The 20,335-nt window shown below is 41.1% G+C and overlaps 1 protein-coding gene across 1 annotated transcript; it reads left to right on the top strand.

The window, feature by feature from the left end:
- The first annotated feature begins 576 nt into the window (after positions 1-576).
- LOC111655558 (MICAL-like protein 2) lies at positions 577-17,351 on the top strand. The gene is made up of 16 exons (XM_023407008.2): positions 577-1,243; positions 2,952-3,000; positions 5,508-5,649; positions 5,733-5,920; positions 6,160-6,287; positions 7,487-8,224; positions 8,331-8,539; positions 9,543-9,606; positions 10,145-10,281; positions 10,463-10,527; positions 11,087-11,210; positions 11,391-11,493; positions 12,599-12,672; positions 12,779-12,893; positions 13,695-13,741; positions 15,394-17,351. Exons 1-16 carry the CDS (start codon positions 1,101-1,103, stop codon positions 15,468-15,470), a joined length of 2,403 nt encoding a protein of 800 aa, XP_023262776.1. The 5' UTR covers positions 577-1,100; the 3' UTR covers positions 15,471-17,351.
- Positions 17,352-20,335: the final 2,984 nt, after the last annotated feature.

Below are 20,335 nucleotides of genomic sequence, written 5' to 3'. Positions count from 1 at the left end.
TCCAGGTTTTTGATACTTTGCAATGTTGATATCCAGATTTTCGATACTTAACAACATTGTTATCCAGGTTTTTGATACTTTGCAATGTTGATATCCAGGTTTTTGATACTTTGCAATGTTGATATCCAGGTTTTTGATACTTTGCAACATTGTTATCCAGGTTTTTGATGCTTAACAACATTGATATCAAGGTTTTTGATACTTTGCAACACTGATATCCAGGTTTTTGATATTTTGGTACATTAACATCCAGGTTTATCCGAGTTCATCCAAGTTTATCCGAGTTAACGTTACACAATTGCACACAAAAATTGCACACAAAGCACTGATGAAACACACACATGGTAGGTTTTATGTGTGCGCTTTTGTATTGTTTTGTCTGCAACTCCTCATGCTCTAAGCTAGGCCTCCCTTGCAAGTCAAAAGCCAACATAAATAAAATTGATTAAATATTTCTCCTCCAGGATTATAGTCCTGGCAGTTTGGACAACCCTCTGAAACAACAGTGAGATAAAATAAACATGAAATATAATTTAGTAGTTAATTATAAGAAATGTTTGAATTCTGGTTTTGGCGGCTGTAGTAAGAAACTGTGTGGTGGTGGCCTCATGACCTCATATCTGTAAAATCTTGTCTACATGTGGTTTGGTTTACAAACAGTGTGTCAGCCATACATTTAATAACACGCAAAGAGTTAAAAGAAACAGAGGCGGCGGGAACTCCACCCATGCAACGTCATTATCGACCTTTCACAGGTGTCACATCCAGGTTCTTTCCAGTTCCTCAGAGGAGAGAAGGTGATTCCCACACACACACACACACACACACTCACTCCTGCTCTCTGTCACTTCCCGGATCCAGCGTGTCCAAGCTGCTGTGGAAAGTTTCTGAAGTTTGTAGGAGAGAGAGCGAAAGAGAGGAGGAGAGAGAGAGAGAGAGAGAGAGAGAGAGAGAGAGAGAGAGAGAGAGAGAGAGAGAGAGAGAGAGAGAGAGAGAGAGAGAGACAGGAGGTGGGGGGAGCTCGGTGACTCTACAGCCGCGCTGCTGCGCTCACCACACGGCCCCAGCAGCAGCTTGTGTGGACGGCTCTGAGCTCCGGGATGTCGGCCGTGAAGGCGCTGCAGCAGTGGTGCCGGATCCAGTGTGAGGGCTACCGGGATGTGTCCATCACCAACATGACCACGTCCTTCAGGGACGGTCTGGCTTTCTGCGCCCTCATCCACAAACACAGACCAGATATCATGTAAGTAGTGAAACCAGAGGACTGGACAACAAACAGGAACTGAGTGAAGTTTCGTAGCGTCCCATATTGTTAACAATTCAGTTAAAGTCGCCTGGATCCTGGTGGTTTACCACGTGAAGTGTTTGGGGAAGAGGGAGTGCTTTGGTTCTGCTTTACGGTAGGTTGCAGTAGTAGCTTGATGAAAGAGACCAAACTTCACGAGTCTGCAGGAAAAGCAGGATCAGGAGCTCAGCTGTGGACCAAGAGGCCAATACACAACCACCCTGCCGCCCAGGGGGTCTGCAGTCAGGGACACTAACCTAACACAGGCAGTGAAGTCTGCATGTTTTAACATCTGGTCTGGATTGTATTCTTCTGTAAATCTTACCTGACTAATGTGACTGGACATTTTATGCACCTCTATAATAATTAGTGATATAATGTGAAGAGCTGTGGCGTAAAACCTGATATTCAGACTTGATACAGACTGACCAGGTAAAATGATTGAAAATAAATACATAAAATTAGACAGTTACAGGCACGTCTAATCACTGAACTATGCATTGAAAGAACTTGGTCGCTGCATTCACAGACCTGAAAGATTTGAAATTTGCTTATGAAGACTTGTGACAATTACTTAACATCAAGGACCTGGACTTAAAAAAAGAAACTCTGGTTGTGTTTATGTTTTTTGCACAAACCTCTGCTGTTCATTGGATCTCATCCAGTTTGCCAACATGTTGAACATCTTTGTTGAATCTGGAGCCAGAATGAAAATGTTTTGGAGTTCAGCTGTTCGACAAGGAAAGGATTTCACCCAGTTTTAAGGGCGGCAGCTAATGATTACCGTCATGATGAACTGGCCATTTTTGATTAAATTATTAACTTTAGACAACAAGATGTCAGAGAGCAGTGAAAACATGATGATATCAGCAGATTGTCACATTTGAGAAACTGGAACAAGATAACGTTTGGAGTTTTTGCTTCATTAAAACAACGATCAAAATTTACATTGATTCATTTTCTATCTACTGACCGATCATTGACCAATCTGGAGCCAGAGTCAGATATTGGGAATTTATCTTATCTCTTCAGATTTAAAAAGTTGATCTTGGAAAACAAGCAGGGAACTTCCACCAAGGAATAAAGGTTTATATTTGTAACTGACAGCTGTTAAGTGTTTTGGGTCAAGATGGTCTGAATAAGATTTGTCAACATTAGATATTCCAGAGACTTGACTCATCATCTCCAGTTGATCTTTGGCCTGTTTCACATAAGAGATGCATGGTTCGGTTCCAGAGAGCTCATTATGGCCGACGGTGGTGGTACTTTCATTTCAAGGAGAGACACAGCTGCCGCAGTTGTTTCCGCTCCAGTTTTTACCCGAAGCCAGACCAGCACGAGAGCACATTTTATTTTTACAAACATGTAAGCACTAAACATTGATTAAAGGCTTAGTTCCAGTTTATTCAATGTAGACACATCCGTGACTGTGATGAATGCAGGCTGAGCTTTCTGTTGGTTTCACTTTTGCAGCATGAGATCAGTGATCCAGCGGTCATGTTACTGATTAGTGACACTGTCAATGTCATGATACACAGTATGTAGACGTTAAGTGCATGACTAAATGACACATGTTTTGGTTGATGATGATTGTAAGCACATGAATGAGGAAGGGAAGTTGGATCACATGTGTTTTGTTACTCATGTTTTTTGTCCTCTGTTGCAGCAATTTTGATTCACTGAAGAAGGAAAATGTCTACGATAACAACAAACTGGTGAGACATGTTTACATTCTGCTTTTTTCCATCTGTGACTGTTTGAAATGAGTAGTTTGTTTGACCAAGTAGGTCTTTAAATCCTGATCCTCCAATTAACCAAACTACCTCCCAGCCGTGGCAGCATCTCGGTTGGTCAGCCCACCACGTCAGTCAAAACTGAAATGTGTCAACAACTGTTGGCTGTATTGCAGTGTAGTTTGGCGCAGACATTCATGGTCCCAGGAGGATGAATCCTAATGGCTTAAATGACCCCCCCACCAGGACTTTGACAATTGTAGTTTTTTGTGATTATTCACCGGATGGATTGCATGAAATCTGGTGCCAACATTCATGTTCAGAAGTGCTTTGCATTTAGTGCTAATTAGCAATTGTTAGAAGGCTAACATGCTAAAGTAGTGTCAGTAATCTGATGTTAGCATTTAGCTCAAAGCATTGTTTCCAAGTACAGCCAGTGTAGCTGTTAGTCATGTTTGCATAAGTGACTCATCTCATCTCATTAAATAGTCACTATTATAAAGCGCTAATGCTAGGTAATGCTACATAGTAGTACATAGTATTATTTGTTAGCGGGAAGTTATATGTAAAAAATATTATGCTAGATACTGCAGATGCTGTAAGTATGCTAGGTATTGCAATACCAATTGTTTGATATCTTTTGATATATCCTTACCAAAACAACTTTTTTGATTCCTTAGTTAGGGAACATAAACATGTTTTAATCCCCTTTTTTAATCAAAATACACCAAACAGCTCAACACATTACTGTTAAAGGGGTAGATTGAATAAAATAAACTCAGATGTCATTTTCGTAGATACACCTAGCATAAAGTAATTCAGTCTAAAACAACAGTGTTGCATTAAATCCAACTGAAGGTTGTGATGTTGAGTTTTTTGCTAAAACAGTTTTACAGAGTTGTTGATTCAATTATATGATCAATTTGGAGGCTGCAGTTTGTGGTGCTGGTGAACTGTCTTGCATTATACTGACAGGTGTTTCTTAAATGTGGGATTTAGTATATTTGCTAAATTAAATCTTAAGTCAACATCCACTTACTGACTTTTTCAAATGCTTTCAACATGACCTCATCATCTTCAGTGGAGGACGTTTTCTCAGATGTCATCATTTGACTTAAGTGCAGAATGTTGGTTACGTGATAACAAATTACGATGATGTTGATGATGAAGACTGTGAGGTGCAGTCGAAAGCTCCAGAACAGCCAGTTCACTAAGTAGCCCAGGAGCTAAGATTGTTTTGCCAATTTGGATGTCTTCTGGCTTTCCGCTGCTGTTCAGACAAAACTTGTGACGGGCATTTTATACAGTAAATGATTAATAAATGAATCAACAATGAAAGTAATACCTTACAGCCATAAAGCTTCTACATGTGTGTTGGCTCTGGACATTGCATCAGCACCACTTGATGTTGGGTAACAGGGAATTTTCAAAATTGAGCAGGAGAAGAGAGCGGAGAAGTCTTTGCCAAACTCAGAGTGTTTCAGTGTGGGGGCTTTGACTTTGGCTGCTTTGTTGCATTCTTTACTTTTTCTCCCCAGAGCTTCATGATTGGACTCTTGAGCGCTGGGACTGACAAAAGCTCAACATCGCAAACTTCTGTTCTTTGAACTGTGAGAGAATAATAGATGATAAAAAAAAGAGCAGTAACTGTCTGACACTGTTCTGAATCGTAGCTGGGACAAAGAACAGGTTGGTCAATAAAACGAAAAAAAGCTGTAAGAGATTAAAGTGTCATAGGCCACAGCAGAGTAAACGTTGGCTTTATGACTCCGTCTTTCCTCTGATTACTGATTAAATTCGGCCTCTGGTGCTCGTCGGCCTGCCTCTGCTTGTTGTTTTTTCCTGCTTCCATGGAGTCGCTGAATGTTTTTGGGAATTCCTGTCTCACTCACTACTCTCTTAACACTCGAGGTGTAGATGTAATCTGTGGTCACAATCAGGCCACTTGTGTTGGAAGATATGCAGGATCCAAGACCCAGACAACATAAAACTTTTATTTTGAAGAGGAAAGAATATGTCCACATCCACATTAACTGCTGTCTCATGTCTGACAGGTGTGTCTGCACGTTAAAGCAAGCAAAAGAAAGTGTTGAATTCCTTCACAGTGTCAGTCAGAAGTTTATTAGAAATGAAATGTTTCAGTCATGTTTGGGTTTTTTTTTTTTTTCCATAAAAAGAGCCATAAAAAGAATTTAATCCACAGGAACAATTTCTTGAAAATTCACCAAATATAAAAATATCCTGTGGACATCACTGTTAAACTCTCTGTGGGACAGTAACAGTGCATGTGGATATTAATAACATGCAACAAAGTCATGTCTGCAAAGATGCAAGAAAGTCTCTGAGGTGCTGCTGAGTCAGACGGTCTGCCTGTATTTGATTTATTGACGCTGTCCCATCTTTGGCCAGTCGGTCTAGATTCCCCCCCCAAAAAAACCCCTTTCCTGAGCTTCTTCTGTTTTGTTGGATAAAGTCAATGTTATTTGCAGGCGTTCAAAGTTGCGGAGGAGGAGTTGGGGATTCCAGCGCTGTTGGATGCAGAAGACATGGTGGCCCTTAAGGTTCCCGACCGCCTCAGCATCCTGACATACGTCTCGCAGTATTACAACTACTTCCATGGACGCTCCCCGAGTGAGTATCAGTGTCTCAGTGTGTCCCCGCTCTCCCTCTGTCCCTCGTCTGATCCGTGTCTTTATCTGCGTCTCTGCGCACAGTTGGTGGTATGGGAGGTATAAAGCGTCCAGCTGACGGCCCCACAGATGGACCGTCCGGGAAGAAGAACCAGCCGGTGGTGGCTAAGGTGTTCCCCTCATCTAAGCCTGCCAGAGAGAACAGCCCGCCCCCCTCCTCCAACATCACGAGGCCGTCTCCTTCCCCCAAACAGACCAGGAACGCCACGCAGGTAAAAGTTGCTGTCTGGATACTTAACGCAACCACCAAGTGTCCAGCATATGTACAAAAAAGTCGCTTTGATGAGGAAGTCCATCAGGACAAACATCAAAGATGAGCTAAATACCTCCACACGTCTCGTGTTGTGTCTGCACCAAATTGCTTCCGATCAGTTACAGCAGTGAAAACTTGGATCGAGCTGTCGTTCCCTCTTGATGTTACCTCCCTCACCCTCTCTCCCCCCTTTTCTAGGACGCTGTGATTGAGAAATCCCATCAGACGGGCACACTGAGTAACAAATGTGTGTCCTGCAACAAGCACGTTCACTTGGTGCAGCGACATCTAGTGGACGGGAAGCTGTATCACAGGAACTGTGCAAAGTAAGTGCCTCACTAACACAAAGATGAAAATGAGTAACTAATCCTTAAAGTCGGTGGTATTTGAAGTGTCTCCAGAATAATAGTTTTGTTCAGTTTTTACCAACTCACTCAGTTAATGACTTTGTGAATTTAATGAAGGATTATAAACTGATGGAATTAAATGATTCATTGAAAAACTTATTTAAATGATTAAATTTTCCTAAAAGTAATCCTGTTTCCTTATTTGATTGATTGTTCATTTACTTTCTAAACAGAATTTTAACATTAACTTCCAAAAGGCTTTTATTGTATATATAGTTTATTCCATTTAGTGAAGTGTGTGTCCATTTCACAAGTTATTTGTTTCCTGCTTTAACATTTACAGTTTTCATTTCCTAATCGCCTTTATTACAGAGTAACTTAATACTAACCTTTTTGAGTTTGTGAATTACTGTGTATGGACAGTCACTTAATTATACTATTAACTGAGTCTGATCCCAGTGTATAATGTTCATTTAGGTACTTGTTCTTGTACTTGTTAAGTAATTCTTTCCTTTTAGTCCAGAAGAAATTGCTGATGGTGATGAATATAAAAACAGAAATCACCTCCTCACCATATGGAAAATTATGTCTCCGTCATCCTGACTGCCACAGATGCGGGAAATCCAAGTATTATAATATAATACTTGGATTCCATAATTCATTGAATTATGGTTATATTAAAGAAGTGCATTCAGACTGAACAGTACAATTCTGGTAAAATGAAATGACCTTTTAAAAACATCAAAAATGTTTAAAATCTCTTCGTTCTTTTCCTTCTTCTCGTACTAAGGCTTATCACTGTGATATGTTGTCGCCACCGGACCACATAGTTTACTTGTTTGCTTCGTCAGTCTGATGACGCGCTGAAAGATTACATACATGGTAAAAACTAGAGAATTGAAATGAATAGCTTCTTAGCAACAGGAAGAGTTGAAAGGAAAGAGAGTCAAGAGACAGATGGTGAATCGACAAGTGATCTCACGTCAAACAAAAAAGAAAAATTGACTGACGTTTCCCCTGCTGTCGTATTGTTATGGGGTCAGATGCGAGGGGCCAAGAGTTTTAAGGTTTTCAATGAGTGAGGAACCAGCGGCTCAGAGGAGTTTGTAGGAACAGGGATTATTAATGGGGAAACTCCATGTAACCATTATGTGTGATGTGTGCTTTCTGTCTTTCAGGTTACTATCACCTACAAACACACTAGTGCCTTTCAGAGATTTACCCACAAACACCCCTGTTTCCAAATTCACTCCTCTACCAGACTCCACTAAAACCAGCACAGCTACTCCGACCCAGCCATCCTACAGACCGGGACCAAAATGGCTGACGGACAAACACAGCACTCCTCCCAGCTTCTCCACAGTTTATTCTCCTTCGTCTTATTCCCGCCCCGCTTCAAGCGTCTCCTCCACTGCTAAAGAGAGTCAGCCGGCCTCTGTCTTCAAACCCGCAGCGTCACGGACTACTTCTGAATCTACCTTCACTACCACCACCTCCGTCATCAACACCAGGCCCGTCGCTGCCCCTCGCAGCTCCGTCACAGCGGCCAAGACGCAGCAGTCCAAGCTCAAGTTCTTCCAGTCAGACATCAACACTAACAATGAAGAGAAAAAGACCGCGTCCCTCAGTGTGGATGTAAATAAAGGGCCGTATGTGAGTGGTAAGGTCCAGGAGGCCACAGCAGGTCAGGCTGTGACCGTGGTCGTAAATGTTGGCGGTGCTGGTAGAAAGGACACAAATGTGAACTTGGGTAAAGGTGAAGGTGGAAAGGTGAGTTTGAAACCGCAAGACGGCGAGAGTAACAAGGCGAAAGCATCAGCAGCAGCTTTCATCTCCAAGACACTGGCTGAGGAGAACAACAACAACAGCAGCAGTAAGCCATCGTGGGCGACCGCAGAGGCGAAGAAAACTGACAAGTAAGTAATCGAACCTCAACCGCACTCGCACACAAACACACGCTCCCTCCGTTAAACTGTTTATCCTGCGTCTGTCATTTAATAATACTTCACCCCCTCTAACCAGACCCCCTGTGGTCGAGACTCCTAAGAGGGAGCCAGAGAGAGTCAGAGGGAGGCTGAAGCTGAAAGCAGACCCGTCACTCCTCGCCGACCTGCAGCCTCCGGACGCCCCGACCTCTGCTCCGAACCCGGCCAACAGGAGCGGGCTCAGAGCCAGAACTCCCGACAGAGGAGGCCCGAAGCCTGGCAGCGCATCGCCCAACAACACCTCAGGTTAAATTCAAACATTTCCACAACTGTACATAGGTGGCGGTTAAGCTTGGTATAAAGCAAGCGTCAGTTTCTTATGTTAGCGGGGGGGGGGGTCCACATCTGTGTGTGGTATGATATGTGTTGTGTTATTTAGAGAATATTAACATGGGCAGGGCGACATTATCACAGTGATTTGGTGCATCACTGTCTGTGACTCATCAAATTCATTGGAAGTATGACGAGAACCGAATACCGGGCTGCATGAGAGAATAGCACCCATTCATTCCACAGAAAGCTGCTCACACAGCACATATGTCTTCCATGTGCGTCAGCTTGTTCCAAAGACTTAACTCTGAGATGATGTCAACGTAAAAATAGCTTTCAAGGCTCTGGGAACTGTTTTTTTTATTTATTTTTTATTATTACAGATATTTAAAAATAGAAATGCACAAATTAAAAAAGGATTCTGTCAGCAGTTTTTTTTCTTACCTGCTTCTCTGCATCTCATAATGTTCTTCTCTAAATACTTAATTGTACACGAAGAAGACTGTGACATGTGGTTGAAAGCCAAAAAGCTGGCAAGTAGCTTTTGACCAGGGATTATTTTATTGCAGACTGTACTGAAAGGTCGATAATGAATGAACTCACTCAAAGTTTTACAGACATCTCTTTAATAATTGCGGCCTTTTTTGGGTAAAAAGCTTTGGGTTAATTCATCCATAATTTAGAAATTTCATCGACGCCTCATTGACACCTCGTCATTACTTCACCGTGTGCGTTGACTGATCAGCAGCCTGTTCCTCTCCGGTGATTATTTCCATGGTGCTCCATGAGAGTTACTGTGAACCTTTCTGTAATATTGTTGTATATGTTTGACCTTGCTGTCGCTGGTAAATGGCATCTCTTTCTACCAATAAAAACAGGAAGTGACATTGGATAGTGGGTCCTACGATGGTGTGATGAAGGAACTGAACCAGAAAGTGAAAAACGCTGAAGTTTCAATTGATGTTTTTATCGTCCACAGCGTCAGAAAACGAGTCTCCTGCAGACTGGAGGTCCAGGCTCAAACCTGTCGGCAAAGACACAAAGTAAGACTTGTTCTATTGACTTTAGTTCTGAGTTGTCGTCGTATTCAGTGTTTCTAGTTCATTCCTCTCCGTTACTGACTGACGTCATAACAGCAGGGAGCATCTGTACGTGGGCGGGATCACAGCTTATCAACATCATTGAGCATTAACTGTATGAGGGATTTCTCCCCCCCTGATGTCCTGTCCATCCACCCGTCCTTTGATCCAGTCTTCCATCCATCTCTCCAACCAGTCCTCCCACAGGAAGCCTGTACCTGCTGCTCCTCCAAATGGCTCGGCCATCATTTGTAGTCATTGCTTTCGGTCTCTCCTCTTCCGCCACATGCATGTGAGCCCCAAATGGTGTCAGGACTGAGCAGAGTCCTCCGTGGTGCAACATATGCTCAGCGCTCAGAGTTCCTTCCCCCGGATGACCTTTCCTTTCGCTCTCATGAATCAAGACCAAGGACCGCAGGGTTACTGATTAGAGTAGCGGATAAACTGCCAATGACGACATTAAATTGTGACTCTCTTTCTCTCTTTCTCCATCAATCCACAGAGCGGCTCCACAGTCGCCTAAACCTTGGGCTAACGGAGCTGAAAAGTCCCAAACTTCAGAGCCTCCTGTGGGCCCCTCCTCGTCCTCCTCTTCTGTTCCCAGCCCGAGCATCTCAGTCACTCCAGCACCATCCGAGGGTAAAAACATGGACATCTGTGTTGTAATCTTGCTGTTTAAATAGGAGTGGGACAAAAACACAAACGGTTTTCCTGAGGATTGCCTAAATATGAGTCTGACCTCCCATGGAACCTCTTCTGTCCTTGTTTTTCATATTTATTTATTTATTTATTTAGCATTTTCTCTTTCTCTCTTTTTCAGGATTTCTGAATGGTCAGAGAGAACAATCTGCAAATGGCACCAAGTTGGAGTCAAAGACTTCAAAGGTACTGAACCTCAGATGGGAAATAAGTTTGCAGTAAAGAAAGCGTTGTTTAGTATGTCTGTGTGTAGTCAGACATATTAGTTAAAGAGCAGGGTTTCGCCCTCACTGGGACTCTGTCACCTGGTGCTCTTTGCAGCAAATACAGTGGAAACACTAATGAAATCAAAACATTAATATCATTTAAACAAAGAAAGAAATAACTGCAGCAACACTGGAAGTCACATCACTCGATTGTGTTAGTAAGGTTAGGGTTAACCCTAAATTAGTTAGCTAAACTAGCTAAGTTAGCAAGTTAACGTGAATGTGGAGTGATTAAACTTGTGCAAAAAACCAATTGATAATAGGAAAATTAAGGAGCTGATAAATAAAATGAACTAAGTTATGATAAATAGAGGAGTAAATAAAGTTTGTATCTTTTTACCAACAGAACAGGTGAAATCTTTTATTTTTATTATTTAAGTAACAACATTATATTTGAATGTAATGTGTGTGTGTGTGTGTGTGTGTGTGTGTGTGTGTGTGTGTGTGTGTGTGTGTGTGTGTGTGTGTGTCGCCCGTAGACAAAACAAGACTACATTCCCAAAGATGAAATCATTAAGGAGCTTCAGGACATTGAAAATAATTTGAACGAGTTGGAGAAGAGAGGAGTCGAGCTGGAGGTGCGGCTCCGCAGCAGCGAGGAAGGTGAGATGATGAACACACACGGGCACACACACACACACACACACACACACACACACACACACACACACACACACTCTTTATGAGCCTTCTCTTTAGACAGGTGCAAAAGGAAGCAGATTAGAGGATTTTGTTTGTGTGTATCTGGGATTATATATGTGTGTGTGTGTGTTTGTGTGTCAGAGGGAGAAGATGACTCTCTCATGGATGAGCTCATGGTCGAGTGGTTCAACCTGATCAGGAACAAGCAGGTGGCCATGCGCCGGGAGTCTGAACTGGTCTACATGTGAGTGCACACACACACACACACACACACACACACACACACACAGACAGTATATACACATGAACACACTTAGAAAAGGGGCATGCCACTTTATAGCGATTAGTGAAACAGACTTGTGGCCAGAAGGTTGACAGTTTGAATTCCCAGTGTCCTCCCTCCTCCGGCCCCCAGCGGGGCGCCCTGGAACAGGACAGACCGCCCCCCCACTGGCTGCAGTGGAAGAGGAGTGAGAAGCAGGATGCTGCTTAAAGCATAAGCCTGGTCATATTTTATTTATTTATTTGTCAGCTGGTTCTGTGAAAATGATCCGACTAACACTTTACTGTGCTATAACGCCTGATGTAGCTCATCCAGAGCTCCACTGTTGTCTAGAAACTACTAAAAAGACATCAGTGACATAGTCCCTCATTACGATGAACATGGGCACTGTAGTTTATTTTGAATCAATCCCACATGCACAGTCATGCTGCCATAAATACTCACTATAGAAGCAAATGTGTATTAATCCACAGCTGAAAATAGTCCCCGACAAAAGCACTTTTTATTCCTGTTTGAGTAATGTTTGCAAAAGTCTACAGTGCTCACCTGTTCCATGAAATTATTTAGCCTTTTCTTTAAATTAAATTTTAAATCTGTGACCTATTTTTTTAAAAAAGATTTACGTCTTCAGTGGGAGCCATTAGGCGTGGGGCTGAATAACACACACAGGACAGGGAAGGCAGAGATGATTACGAAGTGGGTTTTGGTCGTTTCATTGGAAAATCACCGGCCTTGTCCTTTAAAAAGCAAACATGCACCGCAATTATTTCCTTAATAGAGAATACTTTATCTCCAGCGGGGTCACAATCCTCTAAATTGGTCATTTTAATAACAGATGTTTAGAAGCTTTTAATCAGAATCTGAATTGCAGATGTAAAAGCTTTCAACTGCATCTCAGTGAAAGTGTGTTTGGACAGTAATGGCCCAGATGAATAGATATGTGTTGGACCGAGGAATTGAGGCAAAACAAAATTTATCAAACAACTAAAGACAAGCAATTCTAGGTGCTGGAAACAGATACGATGAACAACTTTAATTTGTATGTGCATGTTGTTTTTATGTGCAGAGGAAGAACCCAGGACCTGGAGGAACAGCAGCCCAGCGTGGAGCAGGAGCTCAGGAGACTGATGGATAAACCAGGTGAGCGTTCAGAGGAGCGCAGTCAACACAATGCAGAACACGAAACGCATCGACAATCTTACACTAAAATATGTCTGTTTTTTGTTTTTTTTTCATGCGTGTGCAGATCATCTGAAAACAACCAGGGACCGAAAGAGAGAGCAGGAGCTGATGAACAAACTGGTGGAGATCGTCAACGACAGAAACGCAATCGTAGAAGGTCTGGACGAGGACAGACTCAGGTGCGTTTTGAGACGAATGATATCAGGTAGTACAGCATGTGGTGTCAGAGGAAGTGAGAGGAAGTGAGAGGAAGTGAGAGGAAGTCAGAGGAAGTCAGAGGAAGTGTGCTTTACATCCATGTAGGGTGAACAGTGAAGGACTTGTTGCTCTTTTTAACACATAGTCCCCCGTTTTCAGACTGTGAGTCTAAATCAAGACGTTTTTTTTTACTGATTTGACTGATTGAGTCTCTCACTTGCCTGACGACCGGACTCAGTGAAGACTGCTGCAGCACAGGTCCAGCACAGCACTCGCAGCGGTCTGCTGACGCCTGCGGGTCGTTGTTGTTGATTTATCTTCAAATTCTTGACATGATGGGTTTTGTTAAAGTTTATTTTAATTTGTTCAATATATTTTGGTATCCTAAAATTGGGGGACTGTGTTTAAGAAGGGGCCCTACTAGCTCAACATCAGCACTTCCATCCCATAGTAATGCCAAAGCTGTTATTTGAATGATTTTTACAACGGTTTAAGTTGTGTATTGAGAAAATAATGCCAACTATTCACCATTTACCAGTTTTACATCACTGTAAAATCAACATATTTGGATATTGAACTATTAGTCAGACAAAACAAGCAAATTAAAAGACCTCACCTTTTCCTTCTGAGTTCTGACATTTGATGAGTAATGGATAAAAGAAACATCAGTTTCAGTTTCAGCCTCACAGACATGAATGTATAAACACAGTATCTGCTCACACGGGTGTGAATTGTTGTTAATCTGTGTTCACTTTTTGTGCGTTCTCGCTTCATCTTCTCAGAGAGGAAGAGGAGGACGAGCAGCTGAACAAGATGATGATGAATTTCAGTGAGTGTCTCCACCACCTCCACAGGCCGTCTGACCCCCCTCCGCTCTGTTCATTAGTTATCACAACCTCTGTGTCACTGCAACTTAGTTGGTTTATAAATTATCCAATTGAGGATTTCCATCATGGACGCCTCTAATTGAAGTAGATAGAATTCTCATTGCGATTTATGGAAGAGTGTGTGTGTGTGTGTGTGTGTGTGTGTGTGTGTGTGTGTGTGTGTGTGTGTGTGTGTGTGTGAGAACCTGCGCTGCATTTGTAAGGGCGCCACCGGCCGATGTTTTCATCTCATTTGATCTAATGACTGTTAATGGAAAAAGCATCAAACAAAATGCTCCCCCTCTTTTTGTCAGAGGAGTTCCTGTTTGACAAATGGATAATGCAGCCGGTTAATTTGACCCTCTGATAGAATAGAGTTAAAGCCGGCTTCATTTGCAATTCATGACCGGGAAAGCAGGGCTGAAATTGAGGAGATTTATTGAACTTTAGTGAAAGGTCGGTATGTTACAGTGAGCGAATGCCGACCGTGGGCTAAAGATGAGCCGTTTCAATTTAATGTATTCATAAAGTTAATGCCAAAGTTTCACAGTTCATTCCCACTCTGAGTAAAGTCGTATCATAGTTTACACGCATGTTGCATCACGTGCACTTCACACACACAGCAACTTATATGCTCCTTAATGCCACGGCCGTAAAGCTGCAAGGAACCGTGGGAACAGTGCTTCTGCTTTTTGAAGTGTCACTGATGGAAAAAGACTTAACAACGCGTTTAAAGCCAAAGTGATTCGTCGATTAATTGATTAGTTGATAAACAGAAAATCAATTGGCAACTATTTCTATAGTTGATTACATTTTTGGACTGTTGATGGGACAAAGAACCGATTAATCATGAAACTCATCGGCAGATTAATAGATAATGAAAACAATAGTTAGTTGCTGTAAGTTACAATCAAAGTTTAATCACAACTTTTGTCACAGCTTCTATTTCTCCTTCGCTCTGTCAGTAAGAAGAGAGTTTAGGATGCTCTTGTGCATTATTGCTATTGTGTAAATTAATTATTTGCATGTTCCTAAATGCTGCTGGTGCCACGTGCACTCTTACTTACTATTAATCAACTCTGCATGTGGTGCAGATTCAGCTTTTTCTTCCACCAGATCCGGATTATTATCTCAATCTGCACCAAATTGTACAAACTCATGGATGTAAACAACATAAATATGTCTGATTTCTTTGTTAAAAAAAAAAACAGGCAGAGATTTTGGACACAGATCATGTAGAATCAAAGATGCTCAGTGCTGCGACTAATGGCTGGAAGATATCTATAGATGAGTGACTAGCATTGGTATTGCTGTTCTACATTATAGCTCCCAGACTGGAACTGATTATTTTTTTTCTAATCACTAAGCAGATTTCACACAGCAGTGACCTGAGTGACTGAAATATCCCAGTTCCATCAGAAAGTCCTCCAGGACCATGATAGTAGAGTCCTGAGTAAAGCAAAAACAAATAATTAGCTGTCATTTCTGCTGCAAACATTTTCAAATCAAATTTTCTTCCATTTAAAAAAGAAAAAGAAAATTGCATCACTATTATTGACCTCACTTTTAATGTTTATCTCCTTTAATCAGCCCTCTCTCCCCCTGTCTCTCTCAGACATAAAGAAGGACAAACCAAAGAAGAAGTCTCCGGTGGCCAGACTGTTCAGCTGGGGGAACAAGAAGGAGGGATGATGCTCCGGAGTTTTCTTCCTTTGATGTCTCTGCTGCTCCTGTTGTAGTCTTAACGTCAGCGTGCTCAGCCTGTGATTCATGGGATACAGTGGATAAATGGACAGTCAGTCCGTCATGTTCAGTGCTTTTGGGAAAAACGCCCTTCCCTCTGTCGACTGCATCACTCAAGATCTGACATTAACACACACACACACACACACACACACACCGATGATGTTGAGGGGTTAATGACTCACCAGCCGTGATGTGATTGGGTTCAGTGCTCCAGTTGTTAGTTTTAATCCCCCTCTAGTCTTAATCTGTCTACTTAACGCTCACACGCACGCACACGCACACACACACACACACACACACACACACATACACACACTCTGTCTGTGAATATCTCCTTGCTTGTTCTGCTTATTGAAATGTTGTGCGTTTACAGTAACACTGATGCTAATGGAAGTTAATACGGAACAAGACGCATCACAAAGGTCAGACAGGCGTCTCATGCTGCCTGGTCACGGTTTAGGCCTCGCTACAAGTCGCCGTTGACTCTGTGACTAACTCCAGGGTCGCGCTCTGACCCTGCTGTTGTCGCACATGTTGAACTGCGTTTCTCTTTTAACCACAAATGTCTTCCTCTGTGTGTTTTTCTGTTCAGGGCAAACGCGACACAGACATTTTTCTTGGAAAATATCAAGTTTGTTTAGAGCGCTGCGCTTTGAGAAGGCTCTTTTTAAACCGCCTCTATATTATGTAATGATATTTACGAGACTAGTGGCGTCCAACCCGGTGGTCGAGATCCTCTCAAGAGGTTGTGTAATGGTTAAACAGGAAATACCTCCTCTCCTCCCGCTCAGCCTTTTTTTTTTTTTTTAATCTCCTCAATTATTATATAATTTTACCTCTTCATGCCTCTAAAAGTTATGAGATAAAAGACTGAGAAGGAAAAATCATTCTGTGGTTGAATTAGTCTGAGGCTGCGGTTTAATGCGACCATGTTGACGAGTGTGAGTCACAAGTTGACATGGCTTCGTTTTAAGGGATTACCACTGATCTAGGAACCGTGATACGCGCATAGACGTCCAGTCTTGACCTTTGGAAACAATAGATATTAGAGACTCTAAGCTCAAAGGTACTTATTAATCTTCCAGAGCTTTCGCCAGTATTTCACAGTCTTCATTCAGTCTGGGATCCTTCAGAAATGGAGTGAAATGGAAATTAGTTGAAAGCTCTAAATCATTAGTAAGTGCACCTTTGAGCCTTTCTTCATCATATATACATGTATACACTGATACTTGTGTAAAAAACATTTTTATAAACTCTTCAACATATTACACTTGATAACGACTTAATACACATTTGATGCTGAAACATAAGAGAGATGATGCTTTTTTTTGTTTGGCTGTTTAACTTTGCTCTATAATGGTGTTATACTTGAATGTGTAGGGGAAGTTTTTAGTTTTCAATGTTGGACCGGAGGAAAGCGCAGGAGTCTGTTCTTGCGTCATGTGACACACAGGTTTAACTTCTCTGACTGGATGTTTGTGAGTCTTGGAAATGAGAGAACTTGTCCATATTGGATCTGGATTTGTACATGTTTTGCATATTTCTCAGCTGAATTAACCGTTTAATGTTCCTGTGTTGTGATATTATGTGTCATTTTTGCAGAAGCACTGAAGCATTTTATTTTTTATTTTTTTGTGTTGTGACCAAACCACTCACTTTTAAGAGAACTAGTTTGGACTATATGAAATGAAATATTGTTTATATGTTAATGTTATTGACTCTCAGCTGTGTATATTGTATAAAGTTGGTATTCACAATAGTCTGATTATTAAATGGAGAAACTTGCCTGGATTTGAAATAAATTGCAGTAATAAATGTACGACATCATTAACGGATCATTGTTCTGTTTCTATTCATATTTAATGGAAAATTGTACTGTAACCATATTTTAACCGTACTTAGCCTAAGCAGGATTTATAGTTGGTCATTTAAAAGCTGCTCTGGAGAAGGTGCATTTCCTCTGTATAACCACTAGGAGGCAGCATGAGCCTTTCCATGTGACTGGAGCTCTCAGCGCATGAAACCTTCAGAGCTTTGGTCTTTTACAAATAACAGACTGAAGGCTCGTCCCACACACAACATTAGCTATGTGTGGATTTTTTTTTTTTTTTTCCATTTGTATTTTAAAAGAAAACTGAAGTTCTCAGCTTTGTATTTTTCCTCGTCTTCTCACCACAGGACTCGGGTTGAACAAGCCTCATCCTCTGTCGCCTCAAACCTAGTCTTTCATCACTTTTTTTTTTCTCCCTTTGACACAATACACATGTTGTCTTTGGTTTGCATTTCTTTATGCTGCATGTCACAAAAAAATGGCCCTGGTAACCTGTTAATATTAATACCAATAACAATCCTGGAATCTTATTTACAGAAGATCTGTCTTTTGCATTTTTGTCTGACACAGAAACATGTTCATTTCTACATTACAAATACATCAAACTCTTTACAACCAGATAGAAGCCAATATCCCAATTTCAAAGTATATGACATATACTTTTTTAATTAACAACAAATTAGTAAGGGGGTGAAACAAAAGTGTCATATTTATTGCCAGAATATAAAAGTTATCATGTGTAAGTGGGAAAAGATGGATATTGGCATGAACTGTAAATCCTCTTACGTTATTTTTTCCCGATCCTTATATGTGAATATGTTTTGTCATGGGTGAAGCTGGGAGTCCACAGCCTTTCATCTGACTTTCATCACTCTTCATCTTTCATCTCACTAATGAAGACATTGTAGTTTGGACCTGTAGCAGAGAACAAAATATACAACTGAAATTTTAATCTTTGAACTGTAAAGACACTGAAAAAATACAGAAATCTTATATATTTTATTTTGCATTAAATACAAGTTGACAAGGAAGATTTTCAGGTGCGTCCTTTAAGATTTGTGTGAAAGATACAGGCGAGGTGTGAGTGCACACGCAGAAAAAGACTGTGTGGACAAGCTGTCAGTTCAAACAGCTGCTAATCTACTGCAACACAACCACAGAAACACAGGGTGTGTGAGCGATGAGGTCAAACACACGCAAACACAAGAACAGTTTCTGTCTGCTACAGTTAAAATATCCATTTAGAGAAGCGAGGAGGAAAAGAGAGAAATAACAATAAAAGAAGAAAAGAAGAAGGAAATTGACTTTTAGCTTCTGGTTGTTGTTTTTTTTTTATTTTTTATATGTTTTAGTGTGAAAATACAAAACTGTGTAATCTTTTCCTCTCTAAAGGCAACATCTGTTCCTGTTGTTATGTGTGAAAACCTTTGTTGATTTCCTCCTCAAACCGTGATAAAATGTTCCATCACTGCACCGCTGTGTGTCTGAATCAGTCGTGTCTCTGCTTAACTTTGGAACATGTTTATCTTTGGGGTGAAAATGTGCCTTTAAGTCAACTTAATAAGGTACATTTATAACGCGGGACACTGGGGTTTCAGTGCCGACTGTAAATATACCTTTCAGAGGTGGTTCATTTACATAACACAGTGGGCTCTCTCATATTATTCACACAGACTTTTAAACAGTTTAGTGAGTTTTCGCTGAGGCTCGACTCTTGCTCAGACATAATGTGATTCAACCGTTCACAGCTCGTATCTGTTTAATTCATGTTAAAATAATATAAACTTGGCATCGGCAAACACTATAATCTGTTGGTTTGTTGTTTCACACACATTTATGTGCTTCTCTTCGTTCTTTTTTAAGATTAAGAGTGAAGCTGTGAATCCTCTTCACTCCTTTTTAACTTTGTCTTTCCTAACAAGCAGCAGAAATGTGATCAATGGTTATGTTACGGTTATATGGATAAATAAAACAGGGTTGTGTTTAGCGTGACAACCCACTAATGTGGTATTCAAAACTTTTGTAGTGCAAGTGTGACATAGAGTTGTGACATAAAGTAATGATGATGAGCTTTTTTCATTACATTATCCCTGTATATTAAACCAGCATTTATACATTTTCTTTGGCTACTTTTGCAGCACAAAACAACATTTGCATATTATCACCTTACAATGTTGACATGACGTTAGCAAACAGCTGTTTTTCACACATGTAGCTAACATAAACATCTAACAAATATTTGCATTAATTTAGAGCTGTGTTATTAGTGAATCCTGGTCCAATATTCACCCTCCCTGTAGCTGTGTTTTAGTCTCCACTGACTCTCGAGGGAAATATCTGTCTCTTTAGCTGCTAAATGCTTCGCTATGTTTGCATGCTAGTTGCTAACAGGAAGTGCTTTTGGTACTTATTTGCTGCTTGTTGTCACTGGAAACAGATTGGTGAGAGCTGGGAGAGTGAACCAAAACATTAATGTTGCTGGTTGTGTGGCTGGTTATCTAATCAGTTGTTGGCAAATAAATGTTGGTTAAAGCAGCTTTGAAATGCAAGAGGAAACATAAAATAATTTGCTGATTTTGAACCTAGAAACTATTTTAACAACTTAAACCACCTGCATGTCGAGTATATTGTGTATTTGTCGTAGCATGTTGTAAACACGACCTCATGAACTTAGCAACACTAATGTAAAGCTAAAACTGAAATGCTAACAGTTGCCACTTTAGCCGTGACGCCCTTTGATTAGGACTGTTGCCTTTACAGTAACAATTACATTAAATGCATCATGTGTGATTAGAGAATAGCGGCACGTAAAGCTACACTATACAAATATAATGAGTCCAAAAGTTTGTGGACACCCCTGTTCGACTTGCAACTGTGTGGCAGCTGTGAGCTCCGTAAAGATACTGTCTCCCCAGTTTGCTAAGGAAGAACCTGACCTCAACCGCATTCAACACTTGTGGGCTGAACTGCAACAGCGACT

This window comes from Seriola lalandi, unplaced genomic scaffold (assembly GCF_002814215.2).
Source record: "Seriola lalandi dorsalis isolate HSWRI2012SDOR001 ecotype SW California unplaced genomic scaffold, Sedor1 jcf7180002054324, whole genome shotgun sequence".
Lineage (NCBI taxonomy): Eukaryota > Metazoa > Chordata > Actinopteri > Carangiformes > Carangidae > Seriola > Seriola lalandi.
This window is presented reverse-complemented; position numbering and strand designations above follow the sequence as displayed.